Below are 27980 nucleotides of genomic sequence, written 5' to 3'. Positions count from 1 at the left end.
CCAATTTGCTCGATATACGTTCTTATTCTACTACAGCAATGCATCCTAATTCGCAACTCCATCACTTTTTGCAACAACCAGCATTATCGACAGGGAATACAGCTAATCCACTCGTTGCAGTCCTGCAATCGGCTGGAACGGGAAGCGTCGGTGTAGACGGCTTGACACATCCATACTCTGCGCTTGGTGGAAGTCAACAAGCTGCTGCTGTTGCTGCTCAACAGCAACAACAACCAGGATTATCTGCACGTGGATTACAGAATACTGCTGGGGGAAGCGATCCTTACGCTGCGTACTCGATGCTACTGAGTAACAATCCTGCAGCTGCCCAAAGCGCAATGTCGACTGGGAATCCGCCTCTGAATCTTCCTTTCCTGCAGCAAGATCAGCAAGTGCAACAGAAGCTAGCACAATTGGATGAGGAGAAGATTTATACGCTCGTGCTTGAGCTTTTAAATCCAAGTTTGCGAGAGCAGGCTTTGCTTGATCTCAGCAAGAAACGAGAGCAATACGACGATCTTGCGTTGATTCTGTGGTACTCTTACGGTAAATTGTATTGCAGAAAACTTGAAACTGAGGTAGCCAACGAACTTGTGTCATATTGTATATAGGGGTGATGGCTGTTCTGCTACAGGAAATTGTATCGGTGTATCCAATGCTTACTCCCCCGACTTTGAACGGTGGTGCTTCGAACAGAGTGTGTAATGCATTGGCTCTTTTGCAATGTGTAGCCAACCACAATGAGACTAGAACCTTGTTTCTGCATGGTAAGCATCGTTGAATTCGAGCAAAAGCATTATGCAGGCTGCTAACTTCTAATTAGCGCACATACCGCTTTATTTATACCCGTTTCTTAATACGACCAGCAAAACACGTCCGTTTGAGTACTTGCGTTTGACCAGTCTTGGTGTCATTGGCGCATTAGTAAAAGTAAGCTTCATGTTCACACAGTTACTACAGCATCGCATACTTATCATGGTGATACTATGCAGAATGACAATCCTGAAGTGATCAACTTTTTGTTGTCCACCGAAATTATTCCTTTGTGTTTGCGGATTATGGAGACCGGTAGTGAACTGTCGAAGACCGTTGCCATCTTCATTGTTCAGAAGATATTGCTCGACGATACTGGTCTTGTAAGCATACTGTGACCCGTCGAGGATTTACGGAATTATACTGATATGAAAGCTTTAGTATTACATTTGCCAAACTTACGAACGCTTTTACGCTGTTGCGACAGTCTTACACAACATGGTTAACCAGCTTGTTGAAACCCAGGCCACTAGACTTTTGAAACACGTTATACGTTGCTACTTGCGGCTGTCAGACAATCCAAGGTATGATTTTTCATAATACGTTCTCTTAATCATGTATTCTAATACAAATATAGGGCCCGTGAAGCTTTGAGACAATGCCTGCCTGATCCTCTAAAGGATTCTACCTTTCACGCCGTGCTTAAAGACGACAATGCCACTAGGCGTTGTCTTGCCCAGCTGCTGCTGAATCTTACTGCTGATGGTGGTCTCAACGTTGCTGGTTAAATGCCCAGCTTCTAGGATCAATTTACAGCTGGCTCTGTTTTCATCCGTTTTTACGCAGGAGTAGATAGATACCTTATTCCATCATCCACTACTGTTGCTGTACATACAGTCTCGCAATTTGAACTTCTTTGTGTACTCACTCCCATAATTTTCATTCGGAAACAAAAACTCTTTACCATTATTTAAATAACATTGTTTCGAAATGTCTTGTTTGCTTGCTTTATCAAAGGTAGATTTATTGATTCATGCTCTTTATTCTACATAATTTGCTGGAAAGACGCCTTTCTTTCCATTCAGAACGCCTGAAGAAGCAGACAACACTGTGAGCATCAGATTTAGGATTCATAGATTTGAACTAAGAATTACCTTCCCACCAACCACTGTCGTCCTGCCGAGTTACCAGAATCTTGTCTCCCTCACGAACATCAAGTTCATCGGCATTGACTGCCTCGAAATCGTACAAGGCGGTGACGTATTTTGCTGTTGTACTCTCGGATGCAGCGTTACCCTGCTGTTGCGTCTGCATCTCATAGGCCGTCTTAGTTTCACTGTCTGGTCGTATAGATATATAGCTTGCTGGAACCAGACCAACTTCGTTGTTTCGTAGCATGACCTAAAAAAGTATATATACTTAATCTAACACCCTCTTTCTGGGTTTTTTTGCAGCAATTAGTTAACAATCTACCTTTATCCATCCATTTTCGTCTAAGAAAAAGAAAAGTTTTGTTATTATCAGCAAGAGTTTTCGTGCACAGGGAGCCTTCTCTTCCTAACCCGAAACAAACTTACCATCACTTCCCAGAACGGTCAATTCTTCACCTTCAATAATGGATACTTCGTCTTCAGACTGTCCTGTATAAGAATATAACACGATTGCTTTCCTTGGTCTTTCCGGCTCCGTTTCTTCAGTTCCTATCTTGGAAGTCTCAGCTACTGTCGTTGTGGCAGCAGCTGGAGTCTCCATTGCCGATGCTTTTGCTGAAGATAGTGTCGTGGATGCGTGAGTAGCAGCAGTAAGCAGCTCTGGCGTTGAATTATGCGGTTGCTCCGTAGTAGAGGAGGAAGGTGTGAGTGACAAGTTTTTACGACCAGTGTTGGAGGAGCGAAGGGAAAGGCTGGAACGTGATGGCGGAGGCGGTTGGTAGCGGTTTATCTTCCCTTTGATGTACGAGCAATTAGGAGCAACTTTCATTTCACATTTTGCATGGCAATTAAAGCCGCAAGCTACCAGCAAAGTATTGAGATCCTTGTTCGTTCTTCAATATTTTCTTTATCCTACCTTTGCATGTTAGTCCTTGTTTGGAAAGACCCCATATAGTGCTTCCGCAGTAATCGCATGTTGTGGGTATAGTGAATGAACACGGTCTGAAGTCGTGACTCTGAGCTTTCAGTCCGGTATCTAGGTAAAGGAGATATCAATTATGTATTTACCTTTCAAAGATATTCAACCCAAAAATTCTTCTCACCTCCTATACTTTGTATGATGAGATCAACTTCACTCTTGATTCGTACTTTCTGCGTCGATAATAATGTTATATGACGAACAAGTTCCATAAGTTTCTAAATATTGTATTGTCAGAATTTTCAACATTTGTGATATATAGTGAAAAATACCTCTATTGCGCGGTCGAAGTCCGGAGAAGCCTTATTTTCAATAGAATTTGCGACTTTTTCCAGTTCCATTAACTCGGTTGATTTTATAGATAGTTCATCGGCTAGATTATCCAGTTGCTTCCGATCTTTAATAAGCTTATTATTCAGGAAGATAGCTGCCGCTTCATCCGTGGTTAATCGATCGGCCTGCGCAAGTAAGTTTACTATTGATGATAGGTTTGCAAGTATATTGTACTCACATTATCAACAATTGAATTTCCAAGATCACCGGATTCGCCAGCATATGGAACAAAGCTGAAACGAACGTTGGCTTCCATATCCTGAACAATTCCAGAGTCCATAGTGGTTTGCACGAAATACTCATCGTCCACTGCAGGATCCATCTGGTCGATTGTCACAAGCGCATTTGTATAGTGATACTGCACGGACGCGATGGTGTTACTTTCTTTCTCAATGTAGTTACGATATATATTTTGTAGAGCTAACATTCGAGACGTGTCCAGTTGCTGAAGATGCTGCATGTTCAGCGTTATAGATTAATATATCGATCCGTACGAAAGGAACAAAATATAATGCTTACATCCGCCAAAGCAGGTAGATCTCCTTCGTAGAACTTTTCCCGCTCAGCATTAGCCACGCTAAGTGCAAGAAGGTATAAGTTCTACATAGCCATGTGATTTCTTTGCAAGTTAATAAGTCGTAGTGTATACAACTCGATGTGTAAATTTACCTTTTTGTTGTTACAATCTACCAGAGCTTGATCCAGTTGCCTCTCTTGCTATACAATACAATGGCGGATTTAAGACGCAAATCGCTTTCATTGTTGTTAGGCAAGATCGTACCTTATCGTGATCGCCCGTTCCTTTTGCCATTTTCGCCCGAATATTTTGGATGTTGGCGCAAGCATCGTCGTATGCATTTTTTGCTTTATCTTTTTCTGAATACGTCTTGTCTCGCTCGGCTTTCAGCTTTTGATAAAATGCTAAATGCTGCATGTATCAAATTAGCATGTTTGGGAAAGGAATCACGGGAGGAAGAATAAGCATTACCTTTTTCCTAGCTTCCTCTTTTCGTGCAGCAACGGCTTTCAATTGATTGATAACATTTACGCTTAGATCCTCGGCAAGTTGATGATGGCTTTTAGCAACTTGCATCGTGGCCCCAATTATGCTAATCCATGCAGCCATAGATGTGCTTTATCCATCACGAACGGTTGATTAAGCATTCTATGCTTTTTCTCTTCTTAAATGATACATACTTGCTGGCCGTACTCCATTCTAAATCCTCTGCTGCTTCTGCGCTGTTGATGCGAGATATTGGCGAGTATTTCCTGGCAAGGTTCTCTAGTTTCTGAGCATAGTCTTTCTCAATCTGGCTTCGATCCTTGATGAAGTTGCGGAATTGATGCAGCTCCTGTATACCATCACCAATGTGATCAAGTATAGCAGGTATTTGTGCCTTTAAGGTTTATATATGACGCCTGTAAGTATTCAACAAATACATTGTATGCGAGAGAATAACTTTATAGCTTTACTTTAAGCTCTGTACCAAAGGTCATTCAAACCGAGAGACCAAAGCGTTGCTAAGCAGCCAGCAGCAGAGGGCGCTACCTGAAATGCTCTGGCGCGCATAATGAGGGGACTATACAGCGCCTCCTTTGTTTGATGTTATTCCATTGTCTTTATAGATGGTCTAGGCTATTACTTTTCCTATGAGATATCCGGGACTTCTGCTCTGTCCTGTACCATCCGGAATCGACGCGCCAGATCTTGATGCATCCGGAATCATTTGCAGATACCAGAATTGGACCTTCACTGTACGTATGTCTTTCCTTGGCCTGATTGAACAACGCTTCTTGCTCTTCGGTGTCAGACACATCTTCCTGATGCGGTTGATGGTGGTGGTATAATGATACCAAGTCCGGGAAATCGTTGCCAGATAACGAACGGCGCATGGTGGGATCGTGTTTTAATTTATGCCGGATATTGATTAGGGTATTGTTGTAGATGATATCCTTGCCGCTTTTTGCAAGCAGTTGCCGTGTACGAGATGGCGCGAAAATAGCACACGTAGCTGCATGCTCGTGAGCTTCAAAATGCTCGCTGTGGCTCCATGGCTTTCCATTTGATACACGCTTCTCGTGACGTCGGAACCAGTTCTGCATTCGAGTATGTGAGTGTGATGAAGAAGGCTTGCTATGCTGATCGTCGAAAGCACTGAGAGATACTTCAGAGTCGCGCCACAGAGCCAACAATGGTGAAAATGAGATAGGCTCTGCTAACCAGATATAAACATTGCCATCATCTGACCCGCAAATGATATTCCGTCCATCGTCACTGGTTTCATAACATTCAGTGTAAGCTGATAACATCTTCTCCTGTTAATGAGCGAACCTGAAAGAGGCCTTTATCTGCATGGATGCATTGCTTGCTCCCTTGTATCGAAACATGAGGCTCTTGTCTCTCATGTTGATGAGACGAATACGTGAATCGTTGCTTGTGATCAATATTCTCTCGTCATTTGCTGGCACTCCAGGCATCGCTTCGATACCCGTAATTTTACGAGCCTTTTTTGATGTTCGTTTACTAAATCGTAAGGTGACTTGTGTGTTATATTTAAGTCCTTGCGTTTCATATATAAAACATTGGCCAGTATGCGAGCCTGCGCAGACAGTTTTGCCGTCCAGTGTCATTCCAACCGCAGTGACCATATCTCCATTTGGGACTTCGTTCCAGAATGCCACCTTTTTGTCTGGCACAGACCATAATCTTATTCTTCCATCGAGTGATCCAGAGAGAAAGAATCTATCATCCTGAAGAAAATGTCGATTAGTTAGATCAACTTTCATGTCAGGACGATAGCATTTCTCAATAGTTTACCTTTGGATGGAAACACACTGATGGGACAACATCTGGATGCCGAAATATACCTAAACACTCTCCTCTAGATACATGCCACAAGCTAGCAGCATTGGAATAAGTATGATGTTCACCAGATTATAATCATTGCAAAACTTGTTACCGAATTGTCTTATCCATTGATGCCGATGCAATAAAATTATTCTAAAGAAAAAAGCTAAGAATACCATTATAATGTTGAGCCGCAATTTCGTACCTTTGACCAAGCAATATCCAGAATATCTGCAGTATGTCCTTGATATTCACGATAAATTGAATCCTGGAAAACTTTAATGCTTTCCGTTCTCTGCTCCTCGCTATCGAGGACTTTCCATATGTATACGGTGCAAAGTTGCCCCGCAGTGGCCAGATATTTGCCATCTTTGCTAAACTTTAGAGCCCACGTAGCTCCATGAAAATGACCAAATTCTTCCTGAGTATCGCGGGATATCGCGTGCAATGTTTGGGCAAGGTATACTCGAGACAGTTCTTGGCTACTTTTTGTTTTTGATTTAACCTATACATCCTTCATCACTTAAAAACTTTATTCATTCCTGCAATAATGTAAATCGACTTACCTTTACTGGTATACCGCCGTGCGGCACATAACCTTCTTTTACCCGAGGATTAGCTAATGAGTGAAGACCAACAGATCGACTAGATTCTGCGCTTTTTCTAGGCAAATCGGATGCGGACGAAGTGCTAGTGTCAATACTTCCATCCGATGCATTGTCGTCCTGATCTATCGCTGTTGATATTGTTGTCTTTGGTACGTCCTGTTTGCTTCTGTCTGCATCTCGGTCGTCATTGACTCTCTTCCGGCGATGGATACCGATGCGTTCAAGGAAGCCCTTTTTACTGGGATGACTGCCGTCGAAACATACATTGCTAAGCAGAACTAGGATTTTTTTGAGTTTCAAGCATCATCTACCTGGATTTTCTAGAATCTCGAGGCTCCTCAAGTGAATCTGTTGCTGGACTGCGACCAGCATCTGTGCCTTGCGGTTGCGTCTCCTTGGTTGCAGTCGTGTGAACTTGATCTTTCGACTGTTGTTCAGTATCATTATATGACGTTATTTTCATTATTGGGATGGTAGACGGTCGTCGTTCGGGAGCGCCACTCCTTTCTCCATACGTATCAGCAAAATAGAGATGCTACAAGCATTTACAGTGATGATCTTACTTGGTATATGGTTGATCATTCCCGGATCCGCCGCTAGGCTCTATACTTCCAGGCAGTTCTGGCATCGAGAAAGCATCAGCATCTTTGGCCGTAGACAAGGAGCTGGTGCTTTCCTTTGCATCGTGAAAGCTCACGCTGCTTAAGCTGACATCACTCATTGTGATCTGCGGGCCTCAAGCCGTATCTGGCTCGTCGCGGAGGGAGATTATATCCTGTTAATTTCTTTGATCCACCTCGTTCCCTCTTGAAGCGGAAAAGCATGCATCGACGAATTAATGTCAATATTACAAATGGTAGCAAGTAGTGTCGTCGAGTGGTAATCGAGCTCAATTCATAATACACAAATATAAAATCGAGGACGTGATTTGATTTGGTGTCTGATAATCAGAATATTCGCATAGTGTGATTATATGTATCCTTTACTGTACAATTCAATCATGATTAAGAGCATTTGCGAACATAGTGCTCTTACGAGACAGGGGGGATAGTCGCAACTTAGAATGGCTTGAATAATATGCAAGTTATAGAGGGAGTGGATGGTGATGCAAATACTGTAACCGAGCCCGAATTGTGGTCCGCTGACGTTTCACACTCCTGCCGATTATGCAAACTTGACCTTGCTTCAAGTCAAAATGCTCGAGTCACTGGTCGCCTCATTGCTGAATCGTTTCCTGGGCAGCTATGTTTCCAATCTTAACTATGACCAGCTAAACATTGGCATATGGAACGGTATGAAGCTGTCCGAAGAAGAAACGCCTCTAAAACGAAACGCGCTCACACAGCACCTTGGTTTTGACAGGCGAGGCACACCTTCGAGATCTAAAGCTTAAACGAGAAGCACTCGATAAACTAGACCTTCCTATCAATGTCGTTGAAGGTAGAAATGGCTCATATTTATGCATCTAATCGTCTTTATTGAATGTTCCTGTCAGGCTACCTTGGAGAGTTAAAACTCATTATTCCATGGTCAAACCTGAAGACGAAACCGGTCAAGGTCTTTATTGAAAATGTATATCTTTTAGCGGCACCAAAGAGCGAATCTACGGTGAGATCTATAATGTTGATGCGTAAAAGCACGTGCATAATTGACTTAAAAAAACTAGATATCTTTGGAAGATGAAGAAGAACGCGCTCAGGCACTGAAACAAAGGCGATTAGCTACAGCCGACCTGCTAGCGAAAGGAGCAGCAGGAAAGCAACAGCAGCAGCAGGCAGACGCCAGAAACGATGGATTTATCTCACAGCTCACCACCAAGGTCGTTGACAACCTTCAAGTATCCATAAAGAATATCCACGTGCGTTTTGAAGACCATATTTCGGATCCTGGGCATCCATTCGCAGCAGGCATTACTTTGAAAGAGCTCTCCGCATTTTCAACAGATGGTGAATGGAAGCCCACCTTTATCAGTGAGGCAACAAATACTATCCATAAGGTTGGGAATATATCTACTAAACTTACGAAATAATATTGACGATTTGGTAATTAGCTCGCGACATTGCAATCGCTTTCTGTTTACTGGAACACCGATGCCGAGTCCCTTGCTGGCATGACTCTTGAAAAAGCAAAACAAGTGTACACTGAATTGGTTAGCAATATATCATAATTACCTAGCCAGTCGGTGACATATATACTAATATTACAAAAAACCAGATCCCTGAAAATGAAAATAGTCCATGTGGTCACCAGTATATTTTGAAGCCCGTTTCGGGTACTGGAAAGGTAAAAGCGTGACTCATGACTCGTCTATTCATTACAAGTTACCGACCGGACAATTTGGGCTATAGATAAAACTTAATAAGCAATTCGGAGGCGGTACCCCGAAAACCGACGTTACCCTGCTTTTCGATCAGCTTGGCATATGCTTGGACGATCATCAATACCGCGATGCGATTTTGCTTATTGATTTGTTTCACGCCAACATTAAAAAGCGCAAATATCTCAAGTTCCATCCTCCTCCAGGAACAACTCCAAAATCCGATCCTCGAGCTTATTTACGCTTTGCCGGAAATGCCATTCTATCTGAAATTCATGAGCGAAACTACAAATGGACATGGGATCACTTCCGGACGCGAAGAGACCAGCGACTAGCCTACGTTGAATGCTACACCGCAACCTATCTGAAGCAAGCGACTCAAGAACAGGCCGAAAAGCTTAAACAGCTTGAACGGGAGCTTTCGTTTGAAGATATTCGGTTTTATCGCAGCATAGCAAGGACCAAATTAAGACGGGAGAAAATTAAAATCGGTAAGAAAGGGAAGACCTTCTTATAGACAGGATAGATAATCTCACACACAAAATTTTTGCAGAAGAAGAAAAGAAAAAGAATGAAAGCAGCTCTGTAGGCGGATGGTTGAACTCATGGTGGTATGGAAGTAGCAAGAAGGAGTCGAATGTATCTGAGGTGTGACATAGATGTTATAATGCGCCAACGAACTATGATGGTTAACAAAGCCAATAGGGTGACGATGATTCAATCGTTATAACTGACGAGCAAAGAAAGGAGTTCTACGACGCTATCGAATATGATGAGGAAAAAGCAGCTATCGCCGCAGCTGTGGACATGCCCAGAGATGTAAGGCTAGGTTAATTGCCGAATGGGATGCCTTGGCTTACATTTGAGCATATCATAGACAAAGAAATTTGTACTCAACACGAAACTTCAACGAGGATCTCTTGCACTTCTTCGGCATTGGCACTCGGAGGGCTCGCAGGAATTTGCATCTCTGGTGTTTGATACCGTGACAGCAAATGCAATTCAGTACATAGATGCATTCAAAGTTGAAGCGACACTTGGAGATCTGCGACTCTATGATGGACTTACGAAAAACACATTATATCGACAATTGATTGGTGTGAAGGATGCGGGAGGACGGAGATCCTCGATTATCCAAGCTTTCAACCGACAAGAAGGTGATTTGACGGCGAACGCACGTCCATTCTTTTCGATCGTCTACGAAAACAAACCTCTGAATCACGTTGCCGACAATGCTGTGTCTTTGAAAATGAGGCATTTGGAAATTGTATATAACCCCGGTATTGTCAAAGGGATTTTAGACTTTTTCAAACCTCCCGAAAACAAGGCAGAGAGCATAAATGCACTGTTGGAGGTGGCGGGTGATACGATTGAAGGATTCAAACAGCAAACACGGGCCGGACTGCAATATGCCTTGGAGCAACATACAACGTTCGCTCTCGATGTAGATATGGATGCACCCATCATTATCATCCCTGACAGGTAAAAGACGCAGCTATGTGGTAGAGCATAGGATTACCGAACTGACATGCTCCTCTTTGCTTAGCTACACCGAGGAACATTCTCCTGCCTTGATTTTAGATGCTGGTCACATTCAAGTCGGCAGCGACTTGGCTAATCAAGAAATGGCAAATGAATACAAGACCAAGAACTATACAAAGGAGGATCTCGAAAAACTAGAGTCCTTGATGTATGACAAATTCAACATCCAGCTGTCTCAAACGAAGCTGCTCATAGGTCCTGATATTCAAGATTGTTTGCTGCAGCAGCAGAATCCAAGAAAGAAAAACAGTGCCAATGTCATTGAACGTATTGATATTGTATTTACGGCAGAGTTATGTATATTACAGGGCATCACACGATTCCCAAAGTTCAAGCTATCCGGAGAGATGCCCATGCTTTCATTGAACGTATCAGATGCAAAGTATAAGATTTTGATGCGGATGATCGATAAGATTCTGGAAAGTATAGGAAGCAACGACGATGTCAAGTCAAAGGATCAATCGTATGCTACTCGACATCGACAGCAAAATCTGTTGGCATTGGAGCTACTAGGCGACACCCAGCTACAGCAGCAACCTTTGCTATTATCTGATACTGAAAGCGAAGGAGAAGGGGCAATTATAGACACTCCACATGAAATGTCGCGCCAACCTAGTAGGAGAGGTTCGCAAGAAGAACTTCTGTCCAAAAGTTTCCATAGTTCATCAACAGCGTCAATCACGACTATCCAACAGGAGCAATTCCGATTCTGGTTCCGGGTCGGCAAAATATCAGCTAGCGTGCACCAAACTGCTAAAGACAACCCAATGGAGGAAGATCTGCTGTGTGAAATTATACTCGACACGTTTCTGCTCGAATTTGTTTCTAGGCCTTACGATATGGCAGTAGATGTATGCCTCAAATCGTTGAGCATTATTGATGAAATGAAGCACGGCCACGAGTTTCGATATCTGGTCACCTCAAACAGGATGAACAACAGTGATTCCAAAGAGACGCAGAAGGACCTTGTCCGCGTTATATATCAGCAAGTAAAACGCGAACATCCTTTGTTTGAGCAAGAATATCAAGGATTCAACCAGTCGGTGGATATTGCGCTCTCAACACTAAACGTGATCGTCACGAGAAGTTCAATCCTTACGTTGTATAATTTTATTCTTGACACGTTCACGGGGCCTCCGCAAGATGAACGAGACGAAGAGAGTGATAACGAGGATGAAGCTCGTGAGTACGCAGATGAAGGCCATAACGAGACCGCTCAATCCGGCGATGACAGCCAAGAACAGCAAAAGGCCAACGAAAGTGGCAACAGCATCAAGGTCAAGATTCACCTTGACAGTGTGGACCTTATCCTCAACAATGACGGTACAAGACTAGGCACTGGTGTTCTGTCATATGGAGATTTGACTGTGCTGGTATATCCAAAGACACTGAAGGTTACCGGGCGATTCGGCAATTTCTCGCTGACAGATGATACAAGATTACTTGGCAGCGCTGAAGGCGACTCCTTGCATGGTACCTCCGATGTCTACCTGCTTTCTATACAAGGTGATGAGCTGGCCAATTTCTTGTATGAGACTTTTGATGAAGACGATGTCGACTTTCCTGGCTATCATCAACTATTCCAATTAAGGATGGGTGCATTCCGTTTCAACTTTTTAGACACTGCTAAACCGACACTCAACTTTCTAAACGAATTCCTCCAAATGAAGACAGTCTATGATGCTGCTAGAATGGCAGCTGTCGAGCGAGCGCAGCAGTTGCAAGAGTCAAGGACAAGATTCCACTTTGATGTCTTGATTAAAAGCCCTATCGTCGAATTTCCCGTGGGTGATAATGATAGGGTCCTAGCTTACCTTGGAGAGATACGTGCCGTCAATCATTTTGTTCGAGTACCTCGCCGCAATCAGCATAATTTGGCGGCAGAACCAAAGATTGTTGACATGAACAAGATCGAATGTGGATTATTTGCGATTAGCATGGAGTCAACCACGATCACTAAGCAGAAAGAAAGGAGATTGCCAATTATCGATGACCTCGATATATCGTTCGACATTCTCAGCCCAGAGTCACCCGCTGATATTCCCGGTCCTTCCCTTAGTATGACGGGCAGGATCTCTGATGTGCGAATGGTTCTAACCGAAGCTCAGTATGCGCACTTGTTGCTTATCTACAGCAAGGTTATGGATTTCATTTTCTCGGGCCCAGAGGAGGATGACAACAACGAAAACATCGAGGAACAAAGCTCGGCTATCGAGACATCGAGTCGATTATCTTCTCACACAAACCATACGAACCAGAAAAAGAAGAACAGAGGCCCTAAAAAGAAGCAACAGCAGCGTCAGCAGGAGATTAGCAAGCAAGCTGCCATACAAATGACTCTAGATATGCGAGTCGAAACTGTGTGCTTGGAGATTCTGACGGGTACAGAGCTCGACCTAGAAGAGCGTCATAAGCAACGACTCGCATTACTAGCGTTTAACGGTACCAGCATGAAATTTCAATCCATGGACGATGCTTCAATGTTGTTAGAGCTACAAATGGAATCGATTGCATTTACGGACACACGACCCAAAACAAACTCTAAATTTAAAGAAATCATGTCTCCAGCTCATCTCGGAAGTCCACAGCTGCAAATTCAGCTTAAAATGCCATCCAAGGACGAGGACCCAAAAATTATGTACGTTCTAGTCGCCATAGACAGTCCGAGAGTAATCCTGTCACTCGATTATGTATTTCTGTTACGAGACTTCTTCATGAAACCATTCGCACCCGAGCAAGCAACCGATGCTCAGACATTTGCAGAAGCACAGCGAGAACAGCGGCAGCTGGACCAGGATCGCAGCTCGACAAGGCGTCAGTCGAATGCCACCCAAAGTAAATCGGTGATAGCTGCTCAGCGATCCCAAAAGCGTTCGCAACAGCAACGGTCGAAAGAGGATGAAGATCAAACGCTGCAACTACAATATCGAGTCAGCATTGTAGGCGTACAATTAGTTTGTCTCGCAAGACCTGAAAGTACTGCATCTGAAGCTGTCATATTTTCCATCAAGGACATTGAGGTCATTCAGCGCAAGCAGCTAAGTTGCCAGGTCAACGGAATTAATATGCGTCTGTGCAGAATGGACATTGGCAACGAAAGCTCTTGGTCATTCATTCAGGAATTCGACGTGGCATTTTCCATGGAGACATCATCATGTATTCCAGGACACAATATTACAGTTATGGAAATGGATATCCAACCTCTTGTAATCCATCTCTCTTACCACGATGCCATGATTGTCATTGCCATTGTGAACAAGGCTTTGGAATTAATGGGCAATGCATCGCAAGATACTGAGGAACAAAACCATCTTGAAGATCCTGAGACAAATGCTTTGTCTTATCCAGGGCAAGGAGAAGATGATGGCGTGCCGGCAATTGAGCCCAGGTCACAAGAATATGTAGAGCCATACATTGTCATGTCCAAAGAATCGGCAAGTACCTCAGGGATTTTGTTCGCTGTATCCTCTAATAAGCTAATGTCGTAAACCCAGCTTAGAGCCAAGTTCCAAGGCATCCAGTTTGTCATGATTGAAGATCTACATGATCTGCCTTTTATTGATGCAAGCCTAGAGCCGTTTGTGGTCCACGTCAACGACTGGTCTCGTGCACTTTCTGTAGATATAGGCTTCAATTTGCAAGCGAGCAACTTCAACCTTCGAAATTCGCATTGGGAGCCCATCATCGAGCCATGGAAATTTGATATCAAAATTTCACAGGATACGGCGACAAAGGCGCTTGCTTTTCATGTCAAGTCGACCGAGCTTCTTAATGTAAATTTAACGCATACGTTCCTGGAAACATTGCTTTCTGTATCCGATACGATGCTTCAAGCCCAGGTAAATGTCGATGATAACTCAGATGCAATAGAAAATGTTAAAACTGTTAACTGCTTATTTGAATATGCTCTTAGGCTTTGGAAGGAACTCAAAAGCAAGTAAGACCGTACTTGATCCAGAACCAAACAGGGTATTCGTTGCATTTTTGGAACATGTCTGATGATGCTTCGAAAGCGAGCATCAAGACGTATGTTATTGAAAACGATGATGAATTTGCATGGACCTTTAGGGACTGGAAATCTCGACGAGAGGTAAGCATGGAGAAGAACAACGGATGCATGGAACTCATCACTCGGCAATATTCGATTCAGGGAACGAATTTGGGCAAGAATCTCGTCGGCGTACAGGTCAATGCATTTGGTTGGGAAGCATTGAAACATATTCCTCTGGATCAGGAGGGCCAGCATGCCTATAGAATGGAGCCTGCTCTGAACGGCGTATATCATCGTCTTATTGTCGACATCAAACTAGAAGACCACATAAAAAGAGTTACGTTCCGCAGCGGTCTAATGCTGCTGAACCGTACAAAGCACCGTATCCAATTTGCGCTTGCCAACTGCAAACGGCAGATTACTTCTACTATCTATTCAACCGGTATGTCAATCAATTATACCAATACGCCTAAATACCAGGCATATTAAAACTGTACATATAGATCCTGGAAAAGAAGTAGTCATACCAATCAACGATACCTACTCTCGATGGATACTTGCTCGACCTGCCGGTAAGTTTGCCACTTGCATCTAAACTATAGAGCTCGAACAAAACACTCAAGATGACTTGCTGTAGTTAATGACTATGAATGGAGCAGCCCAGCATTACATTGGTCCGATCTGACCCATCCAAAAGGACCCAGGAAAGTGACCTGTCGCTCCCAGTCTGGATCAGACTTCATATTCCAGTTAAATGCAATCTACGATAAACGCAGCCCTGTCTCTCGGTAAGAGCAGATGCTTTTGTCAAACTGTGGATAAAGGAACTAACCTCAAACTCAGCCAATATCCAAATATGACACTGCAATTCTGTCCTCCTTTTGAAGTGGAGAACTTGCTCCCAACCGACTTTGAGTTTAGTATTGTGGATAAGACGACTGGTCAAACATATAGAGGATCTGTTTGCAAAGGCGAGACAGCATATTTGCACAACATACACAGTGGAAGCCACGTGGCTATCAGTCTGAATCTTCGCGACTCTGGTACATAGTCACAACTTTTAAAATATACGGTATTCGAACAGCTTACACCTGAATGTATAGGATATCAAACAAACGACTACGTCGACCTCATGGTCGATCCAGACGATACTTCGAAGCTTTGGAACTTCAATCTTAAAGCAGCTGGAAAGAGCCAGCTTACTTTGCATGCAAAAGCAAGGTACGCATATTTACGCAAGATCTAACATTTAAAGTAATGCTTACAACCATAAATCCTGTTGTTTTGCAGCGAAATACACAGTGCGCTGCGGATCAGCATCTTTGCACCGTACTTTGTACTCAACAAAACTGGTCTACCTTTGGTCTTGAAAGCCAGGGATAGTTTCCGTCAATCAAAGCATCACATTTATGACGTTGATGCATTCGAAGGCCAAGAGCAGGTAAATATCGTTGATTATATTATAGAAAACGCGAAATTGATGATTATCGTTATATAGATCATTCCTATGCTTTTCTCTTTCGCAGAGGTTGATAGACGGAATCGAGTCCAGCTAGCAATTGCTGGGTCCCAATGGAGCGAGGTTAGATATCTGGATACATAGAGAAATATGCGAAGTCAAGAATCTAACCATTATCTTTCTTGTAGCCTCTAAGTTTCGAAGTTGTCGGAAGTACGCAGGATGTCAGCGTAGCTGAATCAAAGCATGGAAAGGAATATCATGTTGGCATCAAGATTGAAGAGGGTACAGGAGCGGTAAGACTGATGAAATAAAAACAGAAATTACATCTAGTCAAGATCTGTAACTATTCTTTATCATCTCCAGTATCATTTGACAAAGCTCGTTACAATTGCACCGAGATTTATTATCAAGAACAACGTTGACGTCGATCTTGTTTGTCGGGAGTTTGGTTCATCCACTGACTGTTTCATAGTTCCAAAGGGTGAGAAGTTATCAATCAACAAGCTCACAAAATGTCATGTCCGCTGGCTCTGTTTGAAGCGCGAAGATCAAGGCATATGGCAAGTCTCATGGCAATTTTATTTAAACGCTTTGCTAAGCTCTTTTTCCTGTTACCTAGGTCATCGCCGTTCGATATGCAACAGATTGGTATCACTCACGTCAAACTTGAACGACATCAAGAAGAAATGCCGCTTTTAGCAAGGATTTCCGCATCATTGCAGGACGCGACGATATTTATCACGATTGAGCGGGAAAAACATTGGCCTTTCTTGATCTCTAATAGATCCAGCACTCCTGTTACATTCTATCAGGAGGTATGGAAAGAGAAACATTAGTTCTTTGTTGCTAAGAAACTTATATGCAATTGACGGGACAGGCGAACATTTTGGACGAATATCGATTAACCAAAACGCAAGAAAAAGCATTACCCAAACCACGTGAGTTCTCACTGCAGCCTAATGAAATCATGGAGTATTCCTGGGATATGCCGGTCTCTACAGATAAGCGGGTGATACTTGTGGTCAATGGCAAAAAGCGTAGCGTCAACTTCCAAGCTATTGGTACTCAAGTACCTTTCCGCTACAGGGTAATGTTGAAAAATATGGGCACCTGCAATGTCGATACGAATAGAGAATTATTAATGTGTATACTTTTAGAAATCCCACAATCGTTCAGAACCGGCTGGTATTCTGTCGATCGACGTGATAGCACATAAATCAGCCCTTGTTCTGGCTTTGACAGATTTCAATCCGAGCTTCAGTCTCTATCGCCCAAAGTCGTCAGCTGCATCAACCACTGGCTCTACCTCGGGCGATGGCAGTATGCGCGACTTGTTTGAGACGGTGGACATTGAGCATGTCACGAACTATACGTTCAAGGTCGAATTTGCTGGAATTGGAATCTCCATTGTGAACAAAAGAGTGCAGGCAAGTCAAAAAAGGCCATTTTATCGTCCAGAGCTGCACAGAGGCATGAATCTGACATTTCCGATTTTCTTAGGAAATGGCTTATGTTACTATGAAGGGCCTCAATATCAATTACGAGGACTCGAATCTTTACCAATCAATCCGTGCAAGTATACAGTGGCTCCAGGTAAAGCAGTCTCGATTTTCGGTTCAAGGTAGTTCGAGTACTTATAATCCCAGGTAATAGGTTGATAACCAGTTCTATGGCTCTGTGTATCCGATATTATGTTTCCCTACGACACTTCCAAAGGAAAGCACCGACCAGCATAGCCATCCTACTTTGCACATTGCTCTGGACAAGGTCAAAGATCAAGCACATGGTGCCCAAAATTATAAACTTTTTAGCATATTATTGCAAGAAATGACTTTTGAGATCGACGAAGACTTTTTGTATGGACTCTTGGAGTTTTCTCAATTCTCCACTACCAAAAATGCTCCTGTTTTCAAGTAAGTATTCCAACATGGCATTTATATCCTTACAGAGCCAGAAGATGTATGCTAAACCTGCTATGCGGCAGTGAAAAAGAAGCATTTGCCAAGGATATACCTGAACCACCAGTGCAGCAAGCCGAAACCGTGTATTACTTTCAAGAGTTCTATGTGCAGCCTATGCGCTTGAATCTTTCGTTCATGCGAACTCCTCGTGTGAACGCAACTGAATCCGAGGAGGAAACGAGTCGATCCCCAATTCGATATGTCTTTGATGTGTTTACCATGACCATCGGAAACGTCAATGTAAGCACGCCAGCTGAATACATATGCGCCAACTGGATATTCAACAGTTTTTCCTTTTTCAGGATGCACCTGTCAAGCTTAATGCACTCTTTGCAGAAGATCTGCGCGTGAGCTGGAATGATCTAATTAATCACATTATGCTGCATTACCGCGATCAAGTTATATTCCAAGTACACAAAGTGCTCGGTAGTGTTGACATCCTGGGCAATCCGGTCGGTCTCTTTAATACTCTAAGCTCTGGCTTTGGCGAGCTGTTTTATGAACCATACCAAGGATTCATCCTCAGTGATCGGCCGCAAGATTTGGGCATAGGCATAGCGAGGGTAAAGTATAGATGTATTTATCTAAAGGCTCATATCGGTTCTCATAAGCTAATGATACATGCGATCCATTATGCAAACTAGGGCGTCGGTGGATTTGTCAAGAAAGGTGTATTTGGCGTTACAGACAGTCTCAGTCGATTTACTGGCAGTGTTGGCAAAGGTAAGGAATGGAAAAAAAAGAGCCACCGATAGTGCAGCTTCGGTGTGTGTTTCTTTTCATTTCTATCTTCTGGCTTTGACTGTTTTAAAATATTAGGATTGTCTGTTGCAACCATGGATAAAAAGTTCCAAGATCGGCGGCGACTTGAGATGGCACGTAATAAGCCAAAACATGCCATGTATGGTGTGACCCAAGGTGTGATTTATTTCGGAAGCAGCATTGCCAGCGGTGTCACTGGTCTAGTGGTAAAGACATATCAATTCGATACGCAGAATGAACGTTCCTTCCACTCAACATCGTTGTTATTTTGTATTTATACAGGAACGGCCTTTGGAAGGTGCCAGGACAGGAGGTATCGTCGGTTTCGCTGGAGGCGTTGGAAGAGGTCTTGTTGGTGTCGTCACAAAACCCTTGGTGGGCATGTTTGATTTCGCCAGTAATGTAACAGCCGGCGTTCGAGAAACGACAACTGTGTTTGATGTGAATGATATCGGCCGAGAGCGATTGCCACGATTTGTGGGCAAGGATACGATCTTGAGGGTAAAAATAGATGACAATCGCCGTAATAGTTACAGCAACTCATCATAATTATTTATTCAGCCGTTCTCCCAACGCGAGGCTCTTGGACAGCTGTGGCTCAAGGAGGTTGAAGGTGGGAAATACTTTGCAGACGAATATGTTGCACACTGCACAACCGAGTCCGACCAGCAAGTGTTACTGCTGACGTTCCAGCGGATACTTCTTGTTGACGCTCGCAAACTGGAAGTTGTTTGGTCAGTCAGTCTGGATAATGTATCGGAATGCAACGTGACAGACAAAGGCATCGCCTTGGTCAGCAAACCGCGACCCGTGAAAAAGGTGCAAGAGTTTGAGATACAGCAGAGCTCGAGTAAAATATGGTTTACTTCTCAGGTCCAAGATACTCTGGAGCAGCGCAAGGAGGAAAAAGCGCGACAGTGACCGTCTACATACTGTTATCATCATTACTAGTAATAGCATCGCTATCGTTGTCATCTTTTCCATTTTCCGGCTGCTTCTGTTTGTCGCGGCCAATAAACCAGGCGTAAAAGTAATATAGCAGGAATATACCCAGGTCTAGCACAGCTATAGCCGTATAATTCACAATATCCAACGCGTCTACCTCGTCTCTAAATCCTATCAATAATCCCTAATCAACACTATGCCAGCTTTCAATCGATGCAGCATCTTAAGGAGCGCGCTCTTACCGAGACTTATCGAGGAAAAAATGCTTCCGAAGAAGTCCATGCATAGAAATACACGTGAAACGCCTTCCACCTTGCTCTCACCTAAATGCACAGTTATCGTATTGGCAAACTAGGATGCGATCCAATCTTTTCAAAAGATAACATGCGAAATATTTTGATGTACTGTGGCAGGAATCCGATGATGATCGTGACAACAGGCATGACGCCGAAAAAGGTAATTGCACCTTGCACGTTGTTACGCTGGGCAGCCTGTCACATAATAGTCGCACCCAAGGGTATTCTTGGTTAGCAAGTGCGTTTCTTTCCACCGTTGCCAGGTAACTCACCCAAAACGCAAAAAGCAAAGCGACCTCGAATGCACCTGTGCAGATGCACAGTGCAATGAGAGCCAGCCATGTCTTGAGAGTTGACCATCCCTTGCAGTAATGGACTTCTTGCACCAGGCAGACATACGCGATAAACGCAAACAGCTGTGGCTGGACCCAAAGAGGGATGGCAACGCCGAGGCCAATGTTGTAGTTGCCTAGAAAGGCGCCCGAAAGTGCCCATATCAGCATCATCCAAGGCGATACGCCCTCAGTCGTCTTTCGCCGGTAACTCTTGATAGCTACGTTTACATGTTTGATCAAGCAGCTTTGCTTGCGTGTAGATGCGATTATCTTGATTTTTCATACGTTACCTTGCGGTGCTAGCTGGAAAGACCACAACACAAGCCCCAAGTAAGCAAAGACCTGCTCTGCGATGAATCGCCCACTCATTGTTGGATACAGGTGATGGCGGCCGCCAGGGTTCGAGAGCAGCGTCGGACGGGACATTTTTTCCTGATCCGCTCACATTCCTGAAGATATCTTATCAATGGGAGTTCGATAAGTAACATCATTTTCGGTGCAAATCACATTTATTAAGAATGTTGTTGGCGATAAACAAATTGAAGATTGGATGAGTTGGGTATGCAAATGACGTGAAGCGAAGCGATGTGTTCTCCCGTGAAGTTGGTCGGATAGTATCCGCACTGGCGACTCGGCAAGACCAAAACCGGTAAACGGCCGTTGTGGACGTGGGAATCGAAGAATTCGACGCCTTGGTCAGCGCCGGGATTGTGGTAAATTTGGTGTGTGTACTGTGTCAGTTTGTGTTGATTGGCGTAATCAAACACTATCCAAAGACTATCGGGATGCTCACTCAGACGAAATATCCAGATGCGATCGAGTGATGCAATCTTGATGGCCTCGTTATTGTCTGGTATCGTCGTCGTGCCTTCAGACACTAAAGGATCGGCCACCGCTAATTGGTCCACAATTTTCTCCTGCTGTTCCGGATCAAGCAGGTCGCCCAGGGGACCGTTGGTTTTAATGGATTTAATATTGTTACTTGGCGACGAACTTGCACTCTGCGTTGTCGTCGATGACAGCGAGCCCTGAGATGTCGGTGACGGTGTTGTCAACGTGGATGAATTCGGTGTACGTCGAAACAAGTAGTTCAAAGGCCACCAACGTCTCTTTTTCTGATGCTGCTGTTGTTGTCGCTGATTGTTTCCAGTAGCAGCACCGGTAGCTACAGCCGGCGTATTCGATCCTGAATTAGCTTGGCTGTTGGTTGGTGTTGGTTCCATTGGCGCTATTGCCGGTGTGTTCGTGGGGCCATCAGGTGACAATGTGTATTGTTGCTCTGGTGCTTCAGTAGTCGGCGATGAAGGCCGCACCGAGATGTCATCCAGAGATGCACGGTAAGCCGTTCCAATGATGTTACGCTCCGCATTCACAGCTGCCAAGATCTCCATCTCATTCATCGACTCGTCATCTTCATCGTCGTCGTTAGTGTTCGTGGTGTGTTCGCTGTTGTCAGCATAGAAACTCCAGTCGTGTTGAAAGGAAGACGCCGGGGTGTACGCTGGAATCGAGGTGGTACGGCGTCTGTGCCATCGTGGACGGTTTTTTTCAAATTCATGGTAAAGGTTACTACCAGCATTCTGCCTCGAATTAACAACTGCGTATCAACAATTGCCTGTCGCTTCACATGCAAGAAAATCATTCGCTCTCTCTCTCACCTCACTGCCACTTCTTCGTATGCGCTGCTGATGCTGTCGTCGCTCTCCAGCATACTGCACTTGTTCTTCTTCCTCAGGTAGATAGTACGTGTTCCAAGAACGGCGCTGGTTTTCTTTGAACGATGACGAGGACCGGAGACCGCGACGCCGTGGTAACCGATGACGATGACGGTGCTCGTAATATTCGCAATCAGGGTCGTCGCAGAGTGGCTGTTCGTTCATGCGTTTGCTCGCCAGTAAAGTCCCGTACGCATCGGCTTGCTTCTCGAGCTGGTCCAGCTTTCGATTCAAATAATCATCGTATTCACTGTTTGTGAGAGAGCCCAAAGTGATAGCCGACATGGGGATGTGTGCATAAATATCATATAGTTAGTATGATTTGACAGAAAAAAAAAGAAAAGAAAGAAAAGGAAACAGAGAGAGAAAGAGAAAAAAGGCAAGGGATAGAACCTTAAAGTCGAGCGAGCGTCGTCTGAGCTGAGAAAGACTTCGAGCAATGCACAAAAGTTGCGGAGGATCTCCAGAAAGGGAAAGCAGGGGAAGCGAGCCGTCTTGTGAAACTCGTTAGACTTGTTACTGTCTTCTTCGACCCGAAACAACACAATGCAGCAACAGGAAATAACCAAGTCTGATGCTCCTTCCAGGCCTCCACCACTCATTCAGCCACGGCCACTCCCTCCACATCCTGCTTACCAACCAATGCTGCCAAATCCATTGCAACCTATTCCCCCATTTCAATCCATCGATCCTCCGCCAAAGTCAAAGAAAGACAGAGCCTGTGAGTTTCTTTGAAAACTCGTGCTTACACGGAAAGAATTAAGATAGCTAACGCATTATCTAGGCGACCTGTGCAGACGCAAAAAGACCAGGTTTGCATAGCAAATAATTACAAATAAGCTCGGATGAAGCGTTACTTATTGTAACTTGCAGATGCGATTATGACCAAAGATATCCTCAGCGGTCTTGCAGCTCTTGCACCAGCTATGGAGAAACATGCACTTTCAAAGAGGTACAGACGGAAGCAAGCCAACATCCCTTTTACGCATTTAACATATTTGCAAATAATTAGGCTGCGCAGAAACGAGGGCCGCTGAAAACATTTGTAGAAGGCCTAGAAGAAAGATTACAGCGTGTAGAAAAATTATTAATGGATGTTGCCAGCTCCGGAAAATTACCACAACCAGCACTTAGAGACCTTTCATTATCAGATGATACAGATGGAGACTCGGTTAAAGAAGACGACGAGCAGCAACAACCATCATCAGCACCCATACCAACAGCATCGCAGCAGCAATCCTCTCCAAGTATCTATCAAAACGGTGGCAAACGCAAACATAATAATGATGATTATGATGACGACGACGACAACAACGCAACAAAGCGGATGTGCGGCGCGTGCACTTCCCCCAAACGACAGAAAACAGCAAATGACGGCTCCTATTCGTTGATGGGCAGCTCTTCAGGAATCTATATGCTAGGAAAGCTGTTCCCACAACATCAAGAAAAGCCAAACGCAGAACGCCAGGCCGAAGAAGGCGGACTCGTTTTTCCAAAAGCTTTGCGAGGATACGGCGATGATTTGATGATTGCTCGACCTGAATTTACCAAGGCAGGAGACTGTTCGCTGTTTTCTATGCCTGTGCAAGATGATCCTCCGGCCTGGAATTTACCTGCAAAGGAAGTGGTTGACCGACTAGTAGAATTGTAAGATTTTTTCCTCTTCTCTGACGATATAGTGTATTATTTCTCATCCATTGCTTTTTTAGGTATTTTAAACGAATGAATGTATTTCTACCAATATTAGACCAAGACGAATTTTACGAAGGCTACAGGAAAGGCACCGATCCGCCTTCCAAACCGCTGCTCGTTGCTGTGTGCCGAAGCGCATGTCGATTGCTAGACGAAGACGACTGGGTCGTCAAAAAATACAATATCAACAGAGGAACTCTTTTTGACCAGTTTACGTCGCAACTGACACGCTGGTATCGCCCTGACTTTCTGATGCCACGGTTAGAAGAAGTACAGGGATTGTTGCTTTCTGCATGCACGGCCAACAAATGGACCGCTGAAAGTGTCGATTGGTTGGGGATCAGCATAGCTGTGAAAATGGTAGGATAATTAACTGGGACTGTAGGACATTGAGATGATATTTACATGTATATTGTTTGCTATAGGCGCAGGATCTCGGTTTACATCGATCACATGCTTGCGATGCCAATCTTACGCCAAAAATGCTAGAAACAAGAAGACGTGTGTGGTGGTGCGCCTATGTACTGGATCGATGGGTAGCGGCAACTTTGGGCAGACCGCTGACGATATCAGATGCGGACTGTGATGTAGAAGTGCCTCCTTCCTCAGATTCAAGCAGTGTGTTCTTGGTACATTTCATCCGGATATCGGCAATCCTCGGCGATATTTTGCGATCCATTTGCTCACCACGAGCACGCGGATTCTGTGACAAGCGGTTTGGTATCAACAAGGTTTGCCAGCGGCTGGAAGAGACGCTCCAGGACTGGGAGAAATCATTACCGGAGCCTTTGCGGTTATGTGAGCATGAACTAAAGAGACTTGAGTCCCGAGATATCAGCTTGGAACTGGAGTTGAAACTAAACTGTGGAGGTAAAGACGGCAAAAATAAATATTGAATGATCCAAAGCTAATGCTTGACATTGTTTGCAGCTGCGCAACTTCGATTAGCATACAACTCGGTCCTTTTGCTCCTTAAAAGGCCATTCATTGCCCTCGGTCGAGACAACTTTGATATGCCGGACGCATGCAGAAAATCTGTCAAGGAGATCATCAGCATTTTCGAAGCTGTGCAACTGAAATCTCTATTAAGTTTCAGTTGGTCTGTGATGAGTACGTTGTATGGGAAATTCATGGATAGGATCGGCGTTATCTATTTGCTGCTTCTGCTAACATAAGCAAATTGGAATAGGTTACGTGTTATGCCAAAGTCTCATTATAACATATATGAATCTGCGTAACGTTGATCCGCAGATTTCGGACGATGCGGTACGAGACATGGAACAAATATTCAATCAGTATCGTCGTCTAGAAGCGTACATTACCGAGGTATCGTAAAAGATCGGGAGTTTCCTGCGCGGGTAAATCCTGCGCTGATATAAGCAAAATGAGGGACTAAATTTTTTCCAGCCATCTGCCTTGCCATTTATGGATACGCTCAGAAAGATTCTCCAGGACGATAAATACAACGCGGCAACGAGCGAAGATGTCGTACAACACGGAGATGTATCCAAAACTGATTCAGAAACAGAGGATTCGTTTCAACAAGCATCATCTACTCCTTTCATGGGTGCATCCAGCGGTTTAGATTGGCAAGGTAACCATCATTGACGCCGTGGGCTTTGTGCTATACCATACTGATCCTGTTTCAACCTTGTCTTTGTAGATCTCATGTCTTGCTTGACAGGTTCCCAATTTACAAGCATTGCATCATCCTATTCCAAAAGGGAATAAAAAAGGGATTCAACCTCCAGGATGTCAATACCCATGACGATTTTCAGGGAGCAACTGTTGATGAGAGGATGGCAACCCGACCGCAAACAAATACTAGCAGTGATAACTGAATGGCAAGAGGAAAAAATAGCGAGGGAAATTGGATCTATGCTTCAATCTCGAAATGCTCAGTTTGGTTCATGGAATACCCGGTTGCATGGATGGTACTGATACCAGCAAGTTGTCTCAGATGTCCGAAAACTGTATGATTGAAGCTCCTGAACGAGAAAGTATTAAGTGATAGACGAGACTTTTGTCATCTTGCCGTAGGTTGACAAGTTTTCCGGGATCGTGCTCGAGTGATTAATAGTATACAGCAGCAGATTTTGCAAATTCTATGTATTATAATCAATGCAAGATAATGCCTGAACCCATCTACTTCTAATAACCTGCGTTGCCGGTCGTTTTTCATGCTAAAACGTACGGGGATACAGGAAATTGACAAAGACAGCACTATGCCTTAGGTAGACGAAGCGAGTAGCTGCAACAAATGAATATCATTCTTTACAGTGACTCAAGATAAGTCGATTTTCTGAACAAGAATGAAATGCTAGTGGTTCTGGTATGATGGAAAGGGAAGCTTATCTTCTATCTTTCTTTTGCGACTATTATCTGGCTCATTTGTCATGTCTTGAGGGTTTGTTACATTCCGAGATCAAATGTGCAGGCCCGACCGCCCGACATTACATAACCCTCGGACGATGAAAATCGCTTAGATAATCTGGTGTCCGCGGGTCCCGTCCGGTGCAACGTTTAAATGCCTGAGTTTGTTGGCACTCTTGGTCCCTTTTTTCTTTCTTTTCACCAATCTTTTTTCTGCACATGTTCGACTTTAGCAACCATTCACACCGAAGATACAACCCACTTACTCAGTCCTGGGTACTCTGCTCCCCGCATCGAACACAGAGACCTTGGCAAGGCCAAAAGGAGAGCCCTCAGATCGAGAAGCGCCCGCAATACGATCCTACCTGCTATCTCTGTCCCGGCAACAAGCGAGCAAACGGCGATCACAACCCTGAATACTCAACCACCTATACCTTCCCTAACGATTTCGCCGCTGTAAAGTCTGACCAGCCTGCTCTCGAGGATACTGGTGATGACGCCGATGACGGTCTTATGCGAGTCGAGGGCGTCCGCGGTGAATGTCACGTCATTTGCTTCTCACCGAGACACGATTTGACAATGGCCGAAATGACTACCAAGGAGATCGAAGGCGTAGTGGAGACATGGACTAGCCAGTACGAAAAGATGGCAACCAAGGAGTACATTTCGCATGTTCAGATTTTCGAAAACAAGGGTGCTGCCATGGGCTGCTCGAATCCTCATCCTCACGGCCAAATGTGGTGCACAGAACGGATACCAGACGAACCCAAGGTCGAGTTGGGCTCGTTGAAACAATACCGTGAGAAGCACGATGGAGCTTGTTTGCTGTGCCGCTATGCAGAGAAGGAACAAAAGGATGGTCGCCGCACAGTTGTTGAAAACGATTCGTTCATTTGCGTGGTTCCTTTCTGGGCTGTCTGGCCATTTGAGACACTCGTCTTACCCAAGAAGCATATCTCAAGTTTACTCGGCATGTCCAAAGAGCAGCAATCCGACCTCGCTGATATCCTGCGACGCATTGCTTGCCGCTACGACAACCTCTTTGAATGCTCGTTCCCTTACTCTATGGGTCTCCACCAAGCACCTGTAAAAGGCGAATATGACTTTGCGCATCTGCACTTGCATTTTTACCCTCCTTTGCTGCGCAGTGCCACTGTGCGTAAATTCTTGGTCGGGTAAGTTGACATATTTATTTTGAGTTGCATAAAAATTGTTTTATCTCCATTTTGACTTTATCTCTCCGCTTTATCTGTAGCTTTGAACTGCTTGGAGAGCCTCAGCGTGATCTTACGCCAGAGCAAGCCGCTGATAGATTGAGAGCATGCTCCGAGGTTCATTATAAGCATCGGCAAGTCAATGGCCACACAAATGGCGTTAACGGCCACTGTAAATAACTGTTCCATCGTGCAATATTCGCACATATTGCATTTCCCCCATTAGACTGTTCCGGAAGTGGCGCCAGTCCTTCCATAGAGCCTTCCTGTGCATACTCACTTGTCAAATGCCAACTGCTACCCTATCACAACCATCAACTACAACCAATTAAAGACGAATCCATTATTTATTTATTTTTTTCTTGGCTCCTGTATTCATATAGCTTCCAATGTGAGAGGGACCGTTATCTGTTTATGCTACTAAAAAGGGATACTAGTCAGGGTGCATATCTCGATAGCATTGTGGTAAAGCCCCGCGATTATGCACTTTATTCGCTTTACCAAAAGGAAGCGCAGCTATTTTTGTTTTGGTAGCACGCGCAGCGTGAGAAAGGCATCATTCTGCAAGCAAGTCCTTTGGTTTGCCGCGTCGCTCAGTTACGACGGAGCGGCGCAGTCAGGACCGATGGTTTCCATTTTAGGCTATCAAGAAAGAATTGTTTCGTATATGGTCATCCTGTGCTCCCTTCACCTTTTGACGTCG

At 44.2% G+C, this 27980-nt stretch overlaps 8 protein-coding genes across 8 annotated transcripts; 4 read left to right on the top strand and 4 right to left on the bottom strand.

Annotated features, from left to right (window-relative positions):
• Positions 1-38: 38 nt before the first annotated feature.
• Positions 39-1541, top strand: VTP01DRAFT_9290 (uncharacterized protein; the record flags this gene model as incomplete). The annotated part of the gene is made up of 6 exons (XM_069388506.1): positions 39-546; positions 612-767; positions 824-930; positions 993-1136; positions 1195-1337; positions 1391-1541. 6 exons carry the CDS (start codon positions 39-41, stop codon positions 1539-1541), a joined length of 1209 nt encoding a protein of 402 aa, XP_069240796.1.
• A 252-nt stretch (positions 1542-1793) lies between these two features.
• Positions 1794-4713, bottom strand: VTP01DRAFT_9289 (uncharacterized protein; the record flags this gene model as incomplete). Its single annotated transcript, XM_069388504.1, has 14 exons — positions 1794-1843; positions 1908-2154; positions 2227-2246; positions 2331-2765; positions 2821-2940; positions 3008-3101; positions 3156-3341; positions 3395-3670; positions 3736-3816; positions 3886-3933; positions 3998-4144; positions 4205-4349; positions 4414-4613; positions 4690-4713. 14 exons carry the CDS (start codon positions 4711-4713, stop codon positions 1794-1796), a joined length of 2073 nt encoding a protein of 690 aa, XP_069240795.1.
• A 123-nt stretch (positions 4714-4836) lies between these two features.
• Positions 4837-7393, bottom strand: VTP01DRAFT_9288 (uncharacterized protein; the record flags this gene model as incomplete). The annotated part of the gene is made up of 8 exons (XM_069388503.1): positions 4837-5491; positions 5549-5967; positions 6035-6116; positions 6177-6217; positions 6270-6569; positions 6631-6919; positions 6984-7175; positions 7236-7393. 8 exons carry the CDS (start codon positions 7391-7393, stop codon positions 4837-4839), a joined length of 2136 nt encoding a protein of 711 aa, XP_069240794.1.
• A 474-nt stretch (positions 7394-7867) lies between these two features.
• VTP01DRAFT_9287 (uncharacterized protein) lies at positions 7868-19628 on the top strand (the record flags this gene model as incomplete). Its single annotated transcript, XM_069388502.1, has 33 exons — positions 7868-7964; positions 8035-8112; positions 8168-8280; positions 8339-8668; positions 8723-8821; positions 8887-8955; positions 9021-9480; positions 9543-9637; positions 9695-9808; positions 9867-10471; positions 10536-13965; positions 14026-14370; positions 14445-14621; positions 14682-14964; positions 15026-15094; positions 15160-15310; positions 15366-15565; positions 15626-15743; positions 15813-15963; positions 16021-16104; positions 16170-16277; positions 16348-16544; positions 16604-16799; positions 16862-17071; positions 17142-17411; positions 17485-17577; positions 17638-17897; positions 17969-18185; positions 18248-18508; positions 18590-18668; positions 18765-18913; positions 18990-19208; positions 19269-19628. 33 exons carry the CDS (start codon positions 7868-7870, stop codon positions 19626-19628), a joined length of 9687 nt encoding a protein of 3228 aa, XP_069240793.1.
• A 4-nt stretch (positions 19629-19632) lies between these two features.
• VTP01DRAFT_9286 (uncharacterized protein) lies at positions 19633-20652 on the bottom strand (the record flags this gene model as incomplete). The annotated part of the gene is made up of 5 exons (XM_069388501.1): positions 19633-19823; positions 19895-19975; positions 20041-20143; positions 20221-20501; positions 20574-20652. The coding sequence occupies 5 exons, from the start codon at positions 20650-20652 to the stop codon at positions 19633-19635; spliced, it is 735 nt and encodes a 244-aa protein (XP_069240792.1).
• A 143-nt stretch (positions 20653-20795) lies between these two features.
• On the bottom strand, positions 20796-22283 carry VTP01DRAFT_9285 (uncharacterized protein; the record flags this gene model as incomplete). The annotated part of the gene is made up of 2 exons (XM_069388500.1): positions 20796-21863; positions 21942-22283. 2 exons carry the CDS (start codon positions 22281-22283, stop codon positions 20796-20798), a joined length of 1410 nt encoding a protein of 469 aa, XP_069240791.1.
• Positions 22284-22544: 261 nt separating this feature from the next.
• On the top strand, positions 22545-25421 carry VTP01DRAFT_9284 (uncharacterized protein; the record flags this gene model as incomplete). The annotated part of the gene is made up of 10 exons (XM_069388499.1): positions 22545-22719; positions 22783-22810; positions 22872-22950; positions 23011-23645; positions 23708-24050; positions 24116-24560; positions 24621-24800; positions 24880-25016; positions 25098-25284; positions 25354-25421. The coding sequence occupies 10 exons, from the start codon at positions 22545-22547 to the stop codon at positions 25419-25421; spliced, it is 2277 nt and encodes a 758-aa protein (XP_069240790.1).
• Positions 25422-26282: 861 nt separating this feature from the next.
• VTP01DRAFT_9283 (uncharacterized protein) lies at positions 26283-27457 on the top strand (the record flags this gene model as incomplete). The annotated part of the gene is made up of 2 exons (XM_069388498.1): positions 26283-27238; positions 27319-27457. The coding sequence occupies 2 exons, from the start codon at positions 26283-26285 to the stop codon at positions 27455-27457; spliced, it is 1095 nt and encodes a 364-aa protein (XP_069240789.1).
• Positions 27458-27980: the final 523 nt, after the last annotated feature.

Source organism: Rhizomucor pusillus (genome assembly GCF_041956525.1).
Source record: "Rhizomucor pusillus strain CBS 183.67 unplaced genomic scaffold VTP01scaffold_6, whole genome shotgun sequence".
NCBI lineage: Eukaryota > Fungi > Mucoromycota > Mucoromycetes > Mucorales > Lichtheimiaceae > Rhizomucor > Rhizomucor pusillus.
The sequence above is the reverse complement of the archived record's forward strand: the minus strand, read 5'-3'. Positions and strand labels throughout refer to the sequence as shown.